This window comes from Polypterus senegalus, chromosome 8, assembly GCF_016835505.1.
Source record: "Polypterus senegalus isolate Bchr_013 chromosome 8, ASM1683550v1, whole genome shotgun sequence".
Taxonomy (NCBI): domain Eukaryota; kingdom Metazoa; phylum Chordata; class Cladistia; order Polypteriformes; family Polypteridae; genus Polypterus; species Polypterus senegalus.
Window position 1 is genome coordinate 64,554,119 of NC_053161.1, and position 15,750 is coordinate 64,569,868.

Below are 15,750 nucleotides of genomic sequence, written 5' to 3' on the forward strand. Positions count from 1 at the left end.
TAAACTGCCACATACTGGGGGGTTAATGCATCCCTGGACGCCAAATACTTTTTTGCTGTACTTTAAGTAAATGTCACAATTAACAAAGAAATTTTAATGGAAATTTAATATATTTTTAATATATACTAGCAAAATACCCGCACTTCGCAGCGGCGAAGTACTGCCTTAAAATTTTTATTAAGAAGAAAATTAAACCTTTTTAAAATGAGGGAAAATATGCCAATAATTATTTGTTAAGGATCTCTTTGTATACCATGTTGTCAGTTCGGCCCTCCGGTTGTAACATGACCAAGCTGTGCGCTGAGCTTACTCTTGAGCATGCAAAGTACAGTTGGCCATGTGAACAGTAATTTTGTTTAAAATCTCACAGCTTGGATTGCTGCTGTCATAATCGGTTTGAGTTTCATGGTTTGTTTCAATTACAACAGTATTTATAGGACTTGTGTTGAAGTGACATTCGGCATCTGTCAAGCGTTGTAAGTATACAACCGGTTTCATCAATAACTTCACATTCAGCTTTTGAGAGTTTAAACATTCATAAACATAAAAGTGTCCACTACTGAAATCATCACCTGTCAATCTAAGATGTTTAAGAGGCATTGGCGGTTGTTGAAAAGTGTAAAATATTTGGCCATTTCGGTACACTTGAAAGCAACAACCGAACAATTCAGAGGCAGCCATCAACTCACATGCAGATGCATAGGTGAAGGGCTTAAGCATTTCACTCTTCTAGTGCTCCTGTGTAGTATAATTATCTCCTGTACCGTCATCAGTCCACACCTTGAACCTGTCCCAGTCATTCAATACATAAGACACAATGTTCCTCCGGATATCAAGAGTGAGCCTGATATGGCCATGCAATATGTAACAAAGAGAATGGAATAGGTAGGTGCCATCTTCGGGCATGGAAACCACTCGGTAAGTGACAGTTCTTTGATCGATGGTGATCACCTCGATAGACATGTTAATGGGGGTGCGGTTGGAATGATAAAGGAAATGGGTACCTGAGCAATGTAAAGTAAGTCTAAAATACCTACACAATAACTATAATCATAATAAATGAACAATAAAACAGCGGAGAAGCCGTGGATTAAATAAAAAGGCTGTAGTTATCAGCAGGGAGACATGAATCCCGTGGCGAAGCAAGGAAGGGAATGTAGAGACTGGAGAAACGTACGGGTTTATATAGGCTGGCAGCCAACTATGTGCGTGGCGTTGGGATGTGGGACCCAACGCCGCCTCACACGGTGACCGAGCTGCAGGCTATGGCTATCATACCAGTGAAATAAGTACGTACATTGGTTTCAGTTAGCGCAGGGAAGCCGCCTACCAAATTTCTTGAAGATGGGGGCCATAAATAAGAAAGTTCAACATCGCGTACGTTGTCGACTGTTATGACCGTTACGCATAGAATTTCGAAATGAAACCTGATTAACTTTTGTAAGTAAGCTATAAGGAATGAGCCTGCCAAATTTCAGCCTTCTACCTACACGGGAAGTTGGAGAATTAGTGACGTTGGAAAGTTCAATATGGCGGCTGACAGTGGCGTCATACCACCGAAATAAGTACGTACATCGGTTTTGGTTAGCGCAGGGAAGCCACCTACCAAATTTCGTGAAGATGGGGTCAGCCTTCTACCTACACAGGAAGTTGGAGAATTAGTGACGTTGGAAAGTTCAATATGGCGGCCGAAAGTGGCGTTATACCATCGAAATAAGTATGCACATTGGTTTCGGTTAGCGCACGGAAGCTGCCTACCAAATTTCGTGAAGATGGGACCATAAATAAAAAAGTTCAACATGGCGGACGTTGTCGACCGTTACGTGTAGATTTTCGAAATGAAACCTGCCCAACTTTAGTAAGTAAGCTGTAAGGAATGAGCCTGCCAAATTTCATCCTTCTACCTACACGGGAAGTTGGAGAATTAGTGATGAGTGAGTGAGTGAGTGAGGGCTTTGCCTTTTATTAGTATAGATATATATATAGATATATATCTATACTAATAAAAGGCAAAGCCCTCACTCACTCACTCACTCACTCACTCACTGACTCATCACTAATTCTCCAACTTCCCGTGTGGGTGGAAGGCTGAAATTTGACAGGTTCATTCCTTACAGCTTCCTTACAAAAGTTGGGCAGGTTTTATATCGAAATTCTACGCGTAATGGCCATAACTGGAAGCTGTTTTTCTCCATTTACTGTAATGGAGATGAGCTTGAACGCCGTGGGGCGGAGTTTCGTGTGACATCATCACGCCTCCCACGTAATCACGCAGTACATAGAAAACCAGGAAGACCTCAAAAAAGCGCTCAAGAAAACATGCATTATATAATTGAGAAGGCAGCGAAACAATAAGAAGCGGCGAGTGACATATACAACCATATTCATGAGTTCTGCTACTTCGGAAACAAAGCACGATGTAAACCTACACTTTAAATTAAGTTCATAGACAGGCTGCGCTGGCGTTTGTAATTTAGTGCCTGCCCATATAAGGCCGTCCGTCAGCGGCAATCCAATAGCAAACTGCCACGGGTAAATATTCACGGGTGAAGGACTGTGCTTATGGAGAGGAAGATGAGATGGTCAGGGTGGTGTTTGACACAAACTCAGCGAAACTGCGAGAGAAGTTTTAAGTGCCAGGACTAAGGTAACATTAAATACAGCCATGGACATAGCACGAGATGGCACCAGCACAGCTGGGAACCTTCGATGCAAGTACACCGAAGCTGCTCACGTGAATTGACGCAGTGCACAGATAAAAGGCAACAGTTCCAAAGAGCTGAACAAAACCGAATTACACAATTGAAAAGGCAGCAAAAATATGAAGCGTCTGATAAGCATATTCATAAATGCAGCTACTGTGGAAACAAAGCACACGGTGGAAAAAGTCAATGTCCCGCTAAAGGAAGACAGTGTAAAAAAACCCGTGCATACAGTGTGTCAGGTCTCAGATAAAGAAGAAGACGAGCTGTTTATTGATGCAGTAAGAAACGAATCGATGAATGAAACCTGTCATCTTTACAGCGATTGACAAACACGGAATGTAACTTGAACACAACACATCCTACAAATACGAACCTGATTGAAAGAAATAATGATAATCAAATCCTTGATGACAGCAACACTCAGTAACACTCACAAAACAAATACTGTATATTGACAGTCATGTTACGTTATTTTTAAAATGTTCCTTTTTCTTTTTCTACCTTTTTTAACACACTACTTCTCCGCTGCGATACGCGGGTATATATATATATATATGTATATATATATATATCCCGCTCTACATACTCGAATAATGGATACTTTATTCGCCATCAATGATTGTTTTTGTAAAGCCATATTCAGTGTATTCATTAGATGAGCGGTAAAAAGTAAGAGCGAGGAGGATGCAGGCTGTAGTGCTTGCGTCAACTCTATCTGAATTGCGATCACATTTAAAAAATATATCTTTTCAAGTTCTATTTAGTCCATATGTGTCAAACTCAAGGGCGGGCCACATCCGCCCGGCGTGTAATTATATCCGCCCGAGATCATTTTATATACTGTATTATTGTTATTAAAGCCCGGGTATATGAAGCGCTGGTAACACAATAAACTACAGATCCCATAATGCAGCGCTTCAGCTGCCTTGCCGAACACTTACCGCTTACTACAGTTATTGCGCACTGAGTTTGCACGGCGCTTTGGTGACTTTGAAGAACAAAAAAAGTCCGTCTACATGCGGCTCGAACCTTGTGCATGTTTGGTAGCACATATCTGTGTGAGAAGCTCTTCTCAGTGATAAAGACTTAACAAAACAGCACACAGGAGTCGCCTCACTGATGAGCACCTGCAATCCATCCTGAGAATCTCCACAACACAGAACCTCACACCAAACAGAAACGAACTTGTGGCCAAAAAAAGATGCCAGGCGTCCAGCTCTAAAATGACATCTGAGCAAAGACAACTGAATGATTTGATTTGTTATTGCACGTAAGAGCGGAGTCAACCGTTTTAACAAACAGCGTATTGCACTGATACTGAAATAGCTGTGTGTGTATATATGTAGATATGTATGTATATGTGTGTATATATGTGTGTGTATATATGTAGATATATATGTATGTATATATGTGTATATGTATAGATATGTATATATATATATATATGTTTATGTGTGTGTGTGTGTAAATATATATATATATATATATGAATGACAACAACACTCATCACTCACAACAGTGACAAAACAATTACATTGACAATCAGGTTACGTTATTTTCATTGCTTCTTTAACACACTACTTCTCCGCTGCGAAGCTCGGGTATTTTGTTAGTAGAGATATATATATATATATATATATATATACTTTATTAATCCCAAGGGGAAATTCACATAATCCAGCAGCAGTATACTGATACAAAAACAAACAAAAAAAAAAAAAACAATATTAAATTAAATAGTAATAAAAATGAAAAAGAATAAAAATAAAAAAGCAGACAATAACTTTGAGTAATGTTAGCATTACACAGTCAGACTGAAGCAAAAAGTAGGAACTTTTGACATGAAAAGAATTCTGAATATGGTAAATGCCTTTATATTACAAAAATATCCAAGTTCACTATACACTTATTTTCAGGAAATGGATAAATTAATTTCAAAAACACACTGCCTGAGTAACCTTTTGAAATTGCCATGTGGGACTGAGGCACCAGATGTGATCAACAGCAATCTATGATGCATGTTCATATTTAACCAAATCTTAACATTCACATTCACTTTAAATTTGCCAATGACCACAACTGACTCTTTATGAGAGTGCTAGGGTCAGAGATAACATCATGATCCTAATGTGTCATCTAGGTATAGGTCCAAAGCTTTCTATATTAGACTTGCAGTTTTTTTTAATTTTGTGCATCACACTAATGGTGAGAAAATATTACACAATACACGGCAGATCTGACCATGCATACACATATCTGTACATGATAACAGATGGTTAGAACACTGTGGCTGGACAGCTCTCTCAGAATGACACTGGCACCCAAGTGTCTCTGGCACCTGTGACCCTTTATCAAAAAGCCATGCAAAATATTTCTGTCAAAAATAACATTAAACATCAGCAGCAGAGATCATTGTGGCACACATTGTTTGCAGATTTTCGTCTATAATGTAGTAGGGGTGTGTGTGTGTGTGCGCATGTGCTGACCTCAACTAGGTTAGTTCAAGATTTGTGCACAAGAGCCAGAAGATGCTAAAATGTAACTTCTTGACTACATTAGGAAACAGCCCTGTGTAGAAGTGACACTCTGCTCTGCTGCATACTTTGTGTCTCACGTTTATACCACTTTTGCCAACTTCCTTTCAGTTACACATTGTCAGAGATGTCAGGGGCAACGACCCGGCCGGGACGCCATGAGGGACCAGAAGAGGGTCAGAGCCCACCCTGGATCACGTGGGGGCCGCCTTCCTGGTTGCTCTGAGGGCCATGGGTACAGGGCATGGAAGCTCCACCCTGTAGGGGCCCGTGGTCACTGCCAGGAGGCGCCCGAATGCCTTGGGGACCTGTTACCCCAGCACTTTCGCCACACCAGGAAGTGCTGGGGGGAAGATTTAGGACGGCACCCGGAGAGCTGCCGGCATTTCCGCCACGCTGGGGCGTGGCCAAGGGAGGAATGCCGGGAACACCTGGGGCTCATCCGGGGACTGTATAAAAGGGGCCGTCTCCATTCATTCAGGGCTGGAGTCGGGAGGAGGCAGGACGAAGCACAGAGGAGGTGTGGAGGCGGCCCGAAGAGAGGCATTTGTGGTGGCAATTGGGTCTGTGTGACCATTGTAAATAGTTTCTGTAAATAAAACGTGTGGTGGTAAAAAAACAACATGTCCGCCTGTCTGTGTCTGGGTTGGCTCCACAACATTTATAAAGCTGCACAATTTACCTATAGGTTTACAAGGCCTGAAATTGAAATGTAAATATTATATACAGGGTGGACCATTTATATGGATACACCTTAATAAAATGGGAATGGTTGGTGATATTAACTTCCTGTTTGTGGCACATTAGTATATGTGAGGGGGGAACTTTTCAAGATGGGTGGTGACCATGGTGGCCATTTTGGATCCAACTTTTGTTTTTTCAATAGGAAGAGGGTCATGTGACAACTCAAACTTATTGGGAATTTCACAAGAAAAACAATGGTGTGCTTGGTTTTAACATAACCTTATTCTTTAATGAGTTATTTACAAGTTTCTGACCACTTATAAAATGTGTTCAATGTGCTGCCCATTGTGTTGGATTGTCAATGCAACCCTCTTCTCCCACTCTTCACACACTGATAGCAACACCGCAGAAGAAATGCTAGCACAGGCTTCCAGTATCCGTAGTTTCAGGTGCTGCACATCTTGTATCTTCACAGCATAGACAATTGCCTTCAGATGACCCCAAAGATAAAAGTCTAAGGGGGTCAGATCGGGAGACCTTGGGGGCCGTTCAACTGGCCCACGACGACCAATCCACTTTCCAGGAAACTGTTCATCTAGGAATGCGCGGACCTGACACCCATAATGTGGTGGTGCACCACCTTGCTGGAAAAACTCAGGGAACGTGCCAGCTTCAGTACATAACGAGGGAAACACATCATCATGTAGCAATTTCGCATATCCAGTGGCCTTGAGGTTTCCATTGATGAAGAATGGCCCCACTATCTTTGTACCTCATATACCACACCATACCTTCAATTTTTTTGTTCCAACAGTCTTGGAGGGATCTATCCAATGTGGGTTAGTGTCAGACCAATAGCGGTGGTTTTGTTTGTTAACTTCACCATTCACATAAAAGTTTACCTCATCACTGAACAAAATCTTCTGCGTAAACTGAGGGTCCCGTTCCAATTTTTGTTTTGTCCATTCTGCAAATTTAGTGCGCCGATCTGGGTCATCCTCATTGAGATGCTGCAGTAGCTGGAGTTTGTAAGGGTGCAATTTGTGAGTAGCTAATATCCGCCGAAGGGATGTTCGACTAATGCCACTCTCCAGTGACATGCGGCGAGTGCTACGCTGTGGGCTCTTGCTGAATGAAGCCACTGATGTTTCTTCATTAGTGACAGTTTTCATGCGTCCACATTTTGGCAAATCCAACACTGAACCGGTTTCGCGAAACTTATCAAGCAGTTTGCTAACTGTAGCATGGGAGATGGGTGGTCTCGTAGGGTGTCTTGCATTGAAATCTGCTGCAATGACCCGGTTACTGCGTTCACCAGACATCAACATAATTTCTATCCGCTCCTCACGTGTTAACCTCTGTGACATGTCAATGGCTGTAAACAAAGAGAAACTTGTAAATAACTCATGAAAGAATAAAGTTACGTTAAAACCAAGCACACCATTGTTTTTCTTGTGAAATTCCCAATAAGTTTGAGTTGTCACATGACCCTCTTCCTATTGAAAAAACAAAAGTTGGATCCAAAATGTCCACCATGGTCACCACCCATCTTGAAAAGTCCCCCTCACATATACTAATGTGCCACAAACAGGAAGTTAATATCACCAACCATTCCCATTTTATTAAGGTGTATCCATATAAATGGCCCACCCTGTACTTTACTTTTTTCAGAGAATTTAGTCAAATAACCGCAAAGGTCAACCTTTTAGCAACTTCCAGTTAGAAAGGTTTCATTCTCTTGAAGTGATATTTGTAATATTGACATCAGCTTTACCTTGAGCTTTGGCTACAGTGAACTACATTATATCTTTGTTTTTGAGGTAAGCTTTACCATCAATTATTCCAAAAGTCATTATCTAGAAAAAAATCATATTTTAACAGTATGAAAACCAGCTTAAACAAGTAATAAGTAATCATGCAGCACAATCAGATCTTTCTTAAAACATCCCATCTTTTGATGGACAATTGAGTAAAATAATTAATGGCAGAAGAATAAAATATTGGTAGTAAACTTTATAGTTTCCTGGATTTTAAATTATAGATCCTTACAATTTTGCTCAAAAACACAATGAACTGAAATACAGGACACTTACATGGGCAATTTAACATCAAAGCATCTTCTTTTCTTGAATTGTACTACTAATTCAGCAGCTTAAAACATCTGTGTAAACGAAGCAGAAGCCCAGGAAACAGCTGTGATGCTTTGGGCCATGTTGATCTCTTTATTTCTTGAGAACTGGATAAGCATAAAAAAAATAAATAAATAAAATCAAGGAGTTTGTACGAAGACATCCATCATACTGACAGCCAGCCAATCAAGTGTGCATAATATCACATGTCCCAGAAGCACCACATGGAATTTTAAAATAAATAAGGACTGCCTGAGGGACAAAACAGAAGAATAAACACAGACAACTAAATAGAACAGGGGAAAGCTATGTCGGGAAAGGAGATGAAGAGACATGCAACTATCTTCTCCAACTGTCAGCGGAAATATCTCATGAATCTTGTCACTCGTGATTCAATGTCTTGCACCCCAAAGCAAACCTTAGTGACGGACAAGCAACCCTAAGTAGACATGGCAGTCATGCTGCTGTGTGTTGTCTTGTTAGGGAGGGTCTCAAAAGGGTTCAGAAGTCTCACAATCTGTTATGTCAAAAGCCTCTCCAGGACAATTTCCAATCCTTGACACTATAATGCCAAAAGTATTGGGACACCTGCCTTTGCACACACATGGATATCCCATTCTTAATACATAGGCTTTAGTATGGAGTTGGCCCACCCTTTGCAGCTATAACAGCTTCACCTCTTCTGGTAAGGCTTTCCACATGGTTTAGGAGTGTGTTTATGGGAATTTTACACCACTGCATGCAATACTTTGCACTGCACTTGGTGATGTAAGGCTTGGATGCAGCTGCTCAGCCATGGAAACCCATTCCATGAAGCTCTCAATGCACTGTTCTTGAGCTTTTGGAGATTTGTAACTATTGACTCTGCTGAAAAGTATCTAACTTTTGCAAACTGTGTGCCTCAGCATGCGCTGTCCCTGCTCTGTGATTTTACGTGGCCTATCACTTCATGGCCGAGTTGCTGTTGTTCCTGATTGCTTTCATTTTGCTATAATACCATTAACAGTTGACCGTGGAATATTTAGTAGCACGAAGTCTCATGAATGGACTTATTGCACAGGTGGCATCCTATCTCGGTACCATGCTTGAATTCACTGAGCTCCTGAGAGCGACCGATTCTTTCACAAACGTTTGCAGAAGCAGTCTGCATGCCTAGGTGCTTGATTTGATACACCTGTGGCCATGCAAGTTACTAGAACACCTGAATTCAATGATTTGGAGGGGTGTCCCAGTACTTTTGGCAGTTTAGTGTATATCCAGACTTTGCTATTTCTTTTATAATTTCTTCCACTGGTAATATTATTCTTTAATAAATACCTTGTTGCTTTTAAAATTCAATACTTTGTATTTATACCTTGAGTGATTGAAGTAATAAAGTAAATATTAAGAGCAGTTGGGGCAGTCAGAGGTTTGCCATATGCTCTGATCTGCAAGGTTTATGAGGCTGAAGGCTGAGGAGGGGAGCTCCATCTGACAGAAGGAACAGTGTGGTAAAGTAAAAACATCATTGGCTAATAAATGGCCTATAGCCAAGGTTGTTGAACCTTTGAATGTTTAAATATATTCTTGGAGACCAAATTAATATTTAGGTATGAGATATATTGAAGACCGGGTACATTGTTTGTGCCAATGGTAAGTCTCTTAAAGTGCTAGGGAGTGACAGGCTGTGCATGCGTCATTCATATGGCACTTAAGTGGTTATGGTCTTTGTGCATTTTTGTATGTGTGTGTTAATCTTAATGTGCAATAGTAGACTAATCCAGACCAATACAACTCTGTTATTTATTTTTTAAAGAAAACAAATGTGTACACTTGAGTGGTTTTGTCATACAAAAGCTATAGCATTCATTTCTTTATTCAACAGTATAAAGGTAGAATCCCATTGTAAGAAATTCACGGAATCATACAAAATATTTAGTTATAACAAAAATGGGGAAAATGCGTATACTATTGTGACCAGGGTCACCAGTAATTCGCCATCTCTAACACCAGGACAGCTCTGTAGCTGCTCTGCTCTGTCTATTAAACAGTAAACCAACAGCAAAGTAATTGGTTGTCCTCTGCAGGATCAGGCTTACCGTATAATTTGCTTGTCACACGATATTTAGAACCTTTAACACCAGGCTTTGACCTCCTCTGCTACAGCAGTTATTCTGAGCCGCTGGGGTCCTTCTCATCTGAAGATGAGAGCTAAAGCAGGAAAACTGCCCATGTTGCACCTCCTATTTCATATTCTTGACTGCTGAATTAATAGCTCCTATTTTGAATTTCCTTGGGAACTTGGACTCACCTTCTGGACTGTTGTGCAACTCTATGACCCAAGTTTGACAATAACTGAATTAAAAAGAAACAGCGTTTTTTAAACTGAAAAAAAAAATGTTATTTGAAAATGAGACATTAGATGCAACTTTTTTTTTTTCTACACCATTTCTCACTTTTTTGTTCACTGCAAAGAACCCTTTGAGAATTGCTATGAAACTTGAAAAGTACTGTATCTGCACACAAAATTACTACTCACACAGACTCGTGCTGGAGCGCTGACTCTGAATTCGGCTGTTTGTATGATGTTGTGCGTACACTTTCACACAGACTGCCCGAAACCAGAAATTTCGCAACAGATTGTATTACTTTCTTTTCGTCTAACAAGAAAGATATGACTTGTTGCAGGGTTCCTCAGAGTCAGCAAAAGTGTAGGTATGGCATTTAGTATTTTTTACATTATCTGCTGTGGCAATTGTTTGTCGTGAAATTTATATTTCATTAAAACAAAACTCATTAAACATATTGTATGAACACTTGTCCAGGCCAGCAAAAAGTATTCATTACTCTGGAAACTTTATTGCTTTGTTATTTGCTATGATAGGATTTGACCTGTACAAGCTTTATGAACGGAAAGCTCTATATGGGTAATATTTCCACAACTGCTTCCAGATTTGTAGCAAACACTGCAAAGGTAAGATCCTGCTGTATGCACACCTGTAATGCAAGGTAAAAAAGTGGGTAAAATGGTTGGTTTCTGACAGCAAAGAGAACCATAGTTTGACTACAGCAGAATAAAACAGACCATTTCAAAAAGGTCCAAATTAATGCATAATAATTTAATTATTCCTTTGAAAAAAATTTTTTGAATAGTGAATCACGGAATTTGAAGGAAAATATACCATATAACAATATGTTGTTGTAAACGTATATGAATGGCAAAATCAGACAACTTAAAAAGAAAAACACTTTCTCCTCATAAACGTGTGCCAGCTTAATTTATTACCATTGGAAAACAGTGCATTTATCCAGCCTTGTGTACATTCAGTGAAACAGTAATAGCAGCAGTAACTATCATCTGGTTTCACATCCAATGCCTTAAGTGCAAAGTACAAGGAAGACTATTATAATTTTGCTACTTAATGTTGCTTAGGATGCAGATTTATACAGTAGATAACTCAGAAAAAGCAGCAATAATAGATGTCATTATGTAATGATCAAGTTAAAAACACTTATGATACAATTATTTAAACATTGTATGTATATTATTTGTACTGTACTTCATTAACAAAATATTGTATTTTCACATGCACAAGTATGTTAAAATTTAGGAAGGCAATGGAAATACAGGATTACAGAAATGATTTAATGACACTATACAGCGAGTCACTATACAGAACTGTTGTAAAGGTGCTTTTATATTATACCAATTAAGCAAAGCTAACCTCCTTAGTACCAATAAAATGAACCTGCCTCTCTTCAAATAAGGATAAATGCCTGTCACCTGTTAACATATCAATCAATCAATCAGTGTTAATTGTTAGAAATGCTTAGCAATTATTAAATGTGCTCCTCTGGCTAAAAATGCAAAAAGGTTATATAAACATCACAGGAAGAGTACATTATAAGTTATCAAAACACAAAATCAGTGTATAAAAAGGACATTTAAAAAGGTCTGCCATTTCAGTTGCTTGTTAGGATTTCATGTACATAAAAAGCTGTAAATAGCTTTTTAACTGTGAACGTGTCTATGTGCAGAGGTCAGACAAAACTACTTTTAAAATGATTAGATGCCATAAGCAAAATGGCAGCTGCAGTTTAGTGATACTTGGGTCATTGAGTCCTGGTCAATGAGAATATATATATAGTGGGATACAGCAAGGTGAGGTGATTTAATCTTTAATGTTACTGTGGTTAAAAGATTTCAACCAAAGCCTTAATCAGATGGCTTGTTTCACACATTTAGATAAACATTCTTTTCATTTCTTTTTCAACTCATGCCTGGGAGGAAATAAGTTCTAGCAGGCAGGAAGCTAGGCAGCAAACCAGGATCCAGGCTTATCACTGACATGCTCCAAGACCTTAATCAAGACAATATCTGGGCTATAGTTTTAAGAATACATATTTGTGTAAGCTGTACCATACATGCAAAGCATGGGGAACGCCCTAAAAAATAAATAAATAAATAAAAAATTGACTCATGGATGCATGTTAGTTTTAAAATTTCTACAAATTTTCCAATATTTTCAAGCACACACAAAAAAAAAAAGGGACAGTATTTTGCCCTTTGAACTTTCAGGCTAAGTGCGTACATATTCATAGTCAAAATGTTTAGTAATGCCTAAGTTGTATTATATAGACAAAAGGTGCAAATTAGTCCCTATCACACTAAACAAAAGCCCTCCTACAGCAAGTGTGATCTCAAAGCCATTTACTGTATATGTTTATTTTAGTTTTCAATATGATTTTCTTGAGCACAATCAGAAGAGACTTGATCAAGGCGAGTCAGTGGTTGCAACTGGAGCTCTACTGTACAGGCCAAAGTCTTCACCGCTTGGCCACATGACAGACTTGATCAACTTTTTAAAATCCTATTTCAGATTTAGTGCAAAACCCATCTCTCTCACTAAGTTATTTCCTACAGAAACAAACTCTTCCACAAACACCAGAGAAAAAAGCAGCATAATTAAGAGTGTGGATTTAAAAAAATAAATAAATGGGAAATTGTCTCTGATTAAGAAGTTGGCTAGAATGAGCATTAGATGACACAATGGCCAAACACGGCCAACTGTAGCTTCAACTGTCCACCTCTCCAATGATCCAAAAAAGGCTAGAAAAAACTAAATAGCTTAGGCATCAACTTATAAACGTAGCAGAAGGCTGTTTAAGGTAAGTACCTCTAGTGCTTAGCATATCAACTTAATTTATATGATTTTCGTGTAACTATTTAAAGCAGACCAAAGTGAGTTTTAAACACCCTTGAGCAATAATATCACAACACAATGTGAATCAACAATAACAAAATATGAGGTACTGCAGAAAGCTATTGAAAATAGGAATTTATAAATTCACATGCCTAACAAGCTTGCCTTTTTTAAAATACAACCAGGGAATTTTTATTTATACTGTCTAGCTTGACAGCTTTTTCATTCACAGTTAATGTCTCATCACCCACCCACTTTTACTTTTCCCGTAAAATTTTCTAGTTGTTTTTATATGGACATCACATAATACACCCAATAAATGTTGTAAGTACCCTTAGTTAAAAAACACTCTAAAATATATTTTATACTGAGATGGAAAAAAACCTAACAAAGTTAGAAAGGTCTTCATTAATTATTATACTTTAAAGATGCCATCTGTTCATACGTGAAAGATTACATCTGCGACTACAAGTGATAAAATCTTCTTGCAAATTTAAACTAGTCTTCCGAACTTAATCTTTATACAGATTAAACCTAATATGACCAGCACTGGCCAGTAAAATAAATTCTAGTGCTCCGATAGTAATACTTAGTCATAAAATATCCTTCCAGTTTTTCCAATTTAAAAAAACACCATGTGTAACTAGTTTAAAAATAAAAACACAGTGCTCAGCTTCTGAGCAAAGATTCATAAAACCAAATTGTATCCTGCCAAGTCCAAAATCACCCATTTAAATAAATGTGATCTCTTATTTATTCATTATATACCAAATATACAAAAAGAAATATATGGAGATCCTTACAAAATAATACATCGCTGTACATCCTATTTTCCTGCTGTATTATATATAAGCAGACAGTTTGTATCATGAAATAAAAACAAAAAATCTATTCTGCCTTTGGCTAAGCCTTGACAGTACAATGACCATCTCTCCTAAAAACAGCAGCAAACATGAGCATAACAACCCAAGAAGCCTAGTGCAATTACTTAAAAAATTCTGTACAGAAACCTGTAAATCTAACACTTAATTTACATTGTAACAATTTTAAGATAGCATACAGATGAAATTCTTCACTCGTCTTTTCAGCTGATCCTTGAATCTTGGCTGTTGCGCTCCAAGTGATTTTCCTACCATTTCTTTCAGCAAATCAGAATCCAGTGCAAACACTCTGTGCATTAATTGGAGGTATCTGTGGAACAGAATTATACAAACAGTTCATTTCAAGTCAGTTAAAATATGTTTAATGTGTTTAATATGTAATAGTGAATAGTACAAAAGCAAAACAAATTACCATTAAGTGCTCTGTTTAGATCCAAATCTTAATTTTACCTATTTCAAACAAACTTAAGACTATGTGCATGCATAAATAATATGCTCTCTCTCCTTTTCCTTCCATAAAAATTACAATTTTTGTCATTGTTAAAAGAAAAATTTGGTAAAAGATTAATAAAGATGAAACCTTAATTAACACGTGAGGGAGAGTCGAGAGTACAATACAATAAACTTGCTGCCTTCCTGTCCCCAATTATATAGGGCTTGATCCTGTATCTACCTAGGCTGCTTGTCCACCACAGTATCACACTCCTTGTCTCACCTCTCTCAAATGTGGTTGTATACATACATATGCACACAGACATGTTGTACATAAATACAGCTTGGCATCTCTTATTCCCCATCAGTTGTTTGCCTGCCCATTCTCCTTATGATGATTCATTCAATTTACCTCTGTTGGGAACTTAAAATCCTACCCCGGATAACTTCCAGTTGAGTCCAGGAATAATTAAAAAAAAGTCAAAACAGAAGCAACCTACTGTTTGATCCTGGAACTCCAGTCCCAACTTTTCTCAAATAGAGAATAGGAGCCTGCTGGCATCCATCAAGATGCTTTTCTGAGGGCACACAGTATCTGTAATGTAGCCATTGTGTTCTAACACTAGCATACATAAGATATTTCCTTCTTTCAATCTGTGTCTCTCAGATTGTTTGTATGACTCTGTCCTCCCCTATAAATTTCTGATGCCACTGCTCTTAGCAATCTGTTTGCCAACTAGAGAGCCCTTCACAATGCTGTTATAATATGGGGTGACTTTGGGAAGAACTATGACAAATTTATTTCTGTTTGTGACTGGTTCCACTCGAGAAAATGTAACTCTGAACCTGCTGCATTCAAATGTTAAAGATGCCTTTAAATGTAAACTACTGGCACCCTTAGGCAAATCTGACCACAACCTGAATTAACCTCATTTCCAGCTACAAAACCTGTTATAAGATGGTATCCTGTTACAGCCAGAATAGTGAAGAAGTTAAGTGAAGACTGGGAAATGATGTGTGAGTGACAAGGGGACAATATTAAGGGACTCTGTCACTGCAACACAGACTATATTAACTTAAGTGTTGACACAGTGTACCCAACAAAGACAGTGTGCTGCTTTCCAAACAACAAGCCCTGGATTACTAAGGAGCTAAAAGGTCTCCTGATTGAGAAAAAGAGGGTATTCAAACCCAGTGATAAA

The 15,750-nt window shown here is 38.5% G+C and overlaps 1 protein-coding gene across 1 annotated transcript in view; it reads right to left on the reverse strand.

The window, feature by feature from the left end:
- Positions 1–11,292: 11,292 nt before the first annotated feature.
- Positions 11,293–15,750, reverse strand: part of znf800a (zinc finger protein 800a) — a 159,013-nt gene continuing 154,555 nt past the window's right edge. Inside the window, exon 8 of the mRNA XM_039761176.1 lies at positions 11,293–14,426. Within this exon, the coding sequence (XP_039617110.1) occupies position 14,426 (1 nt within the window). The 3' untranslated portion in view covers positions 11,293–14,425. The remainder of the gene's footprint in view (positions 14,427–15,750) is intronic.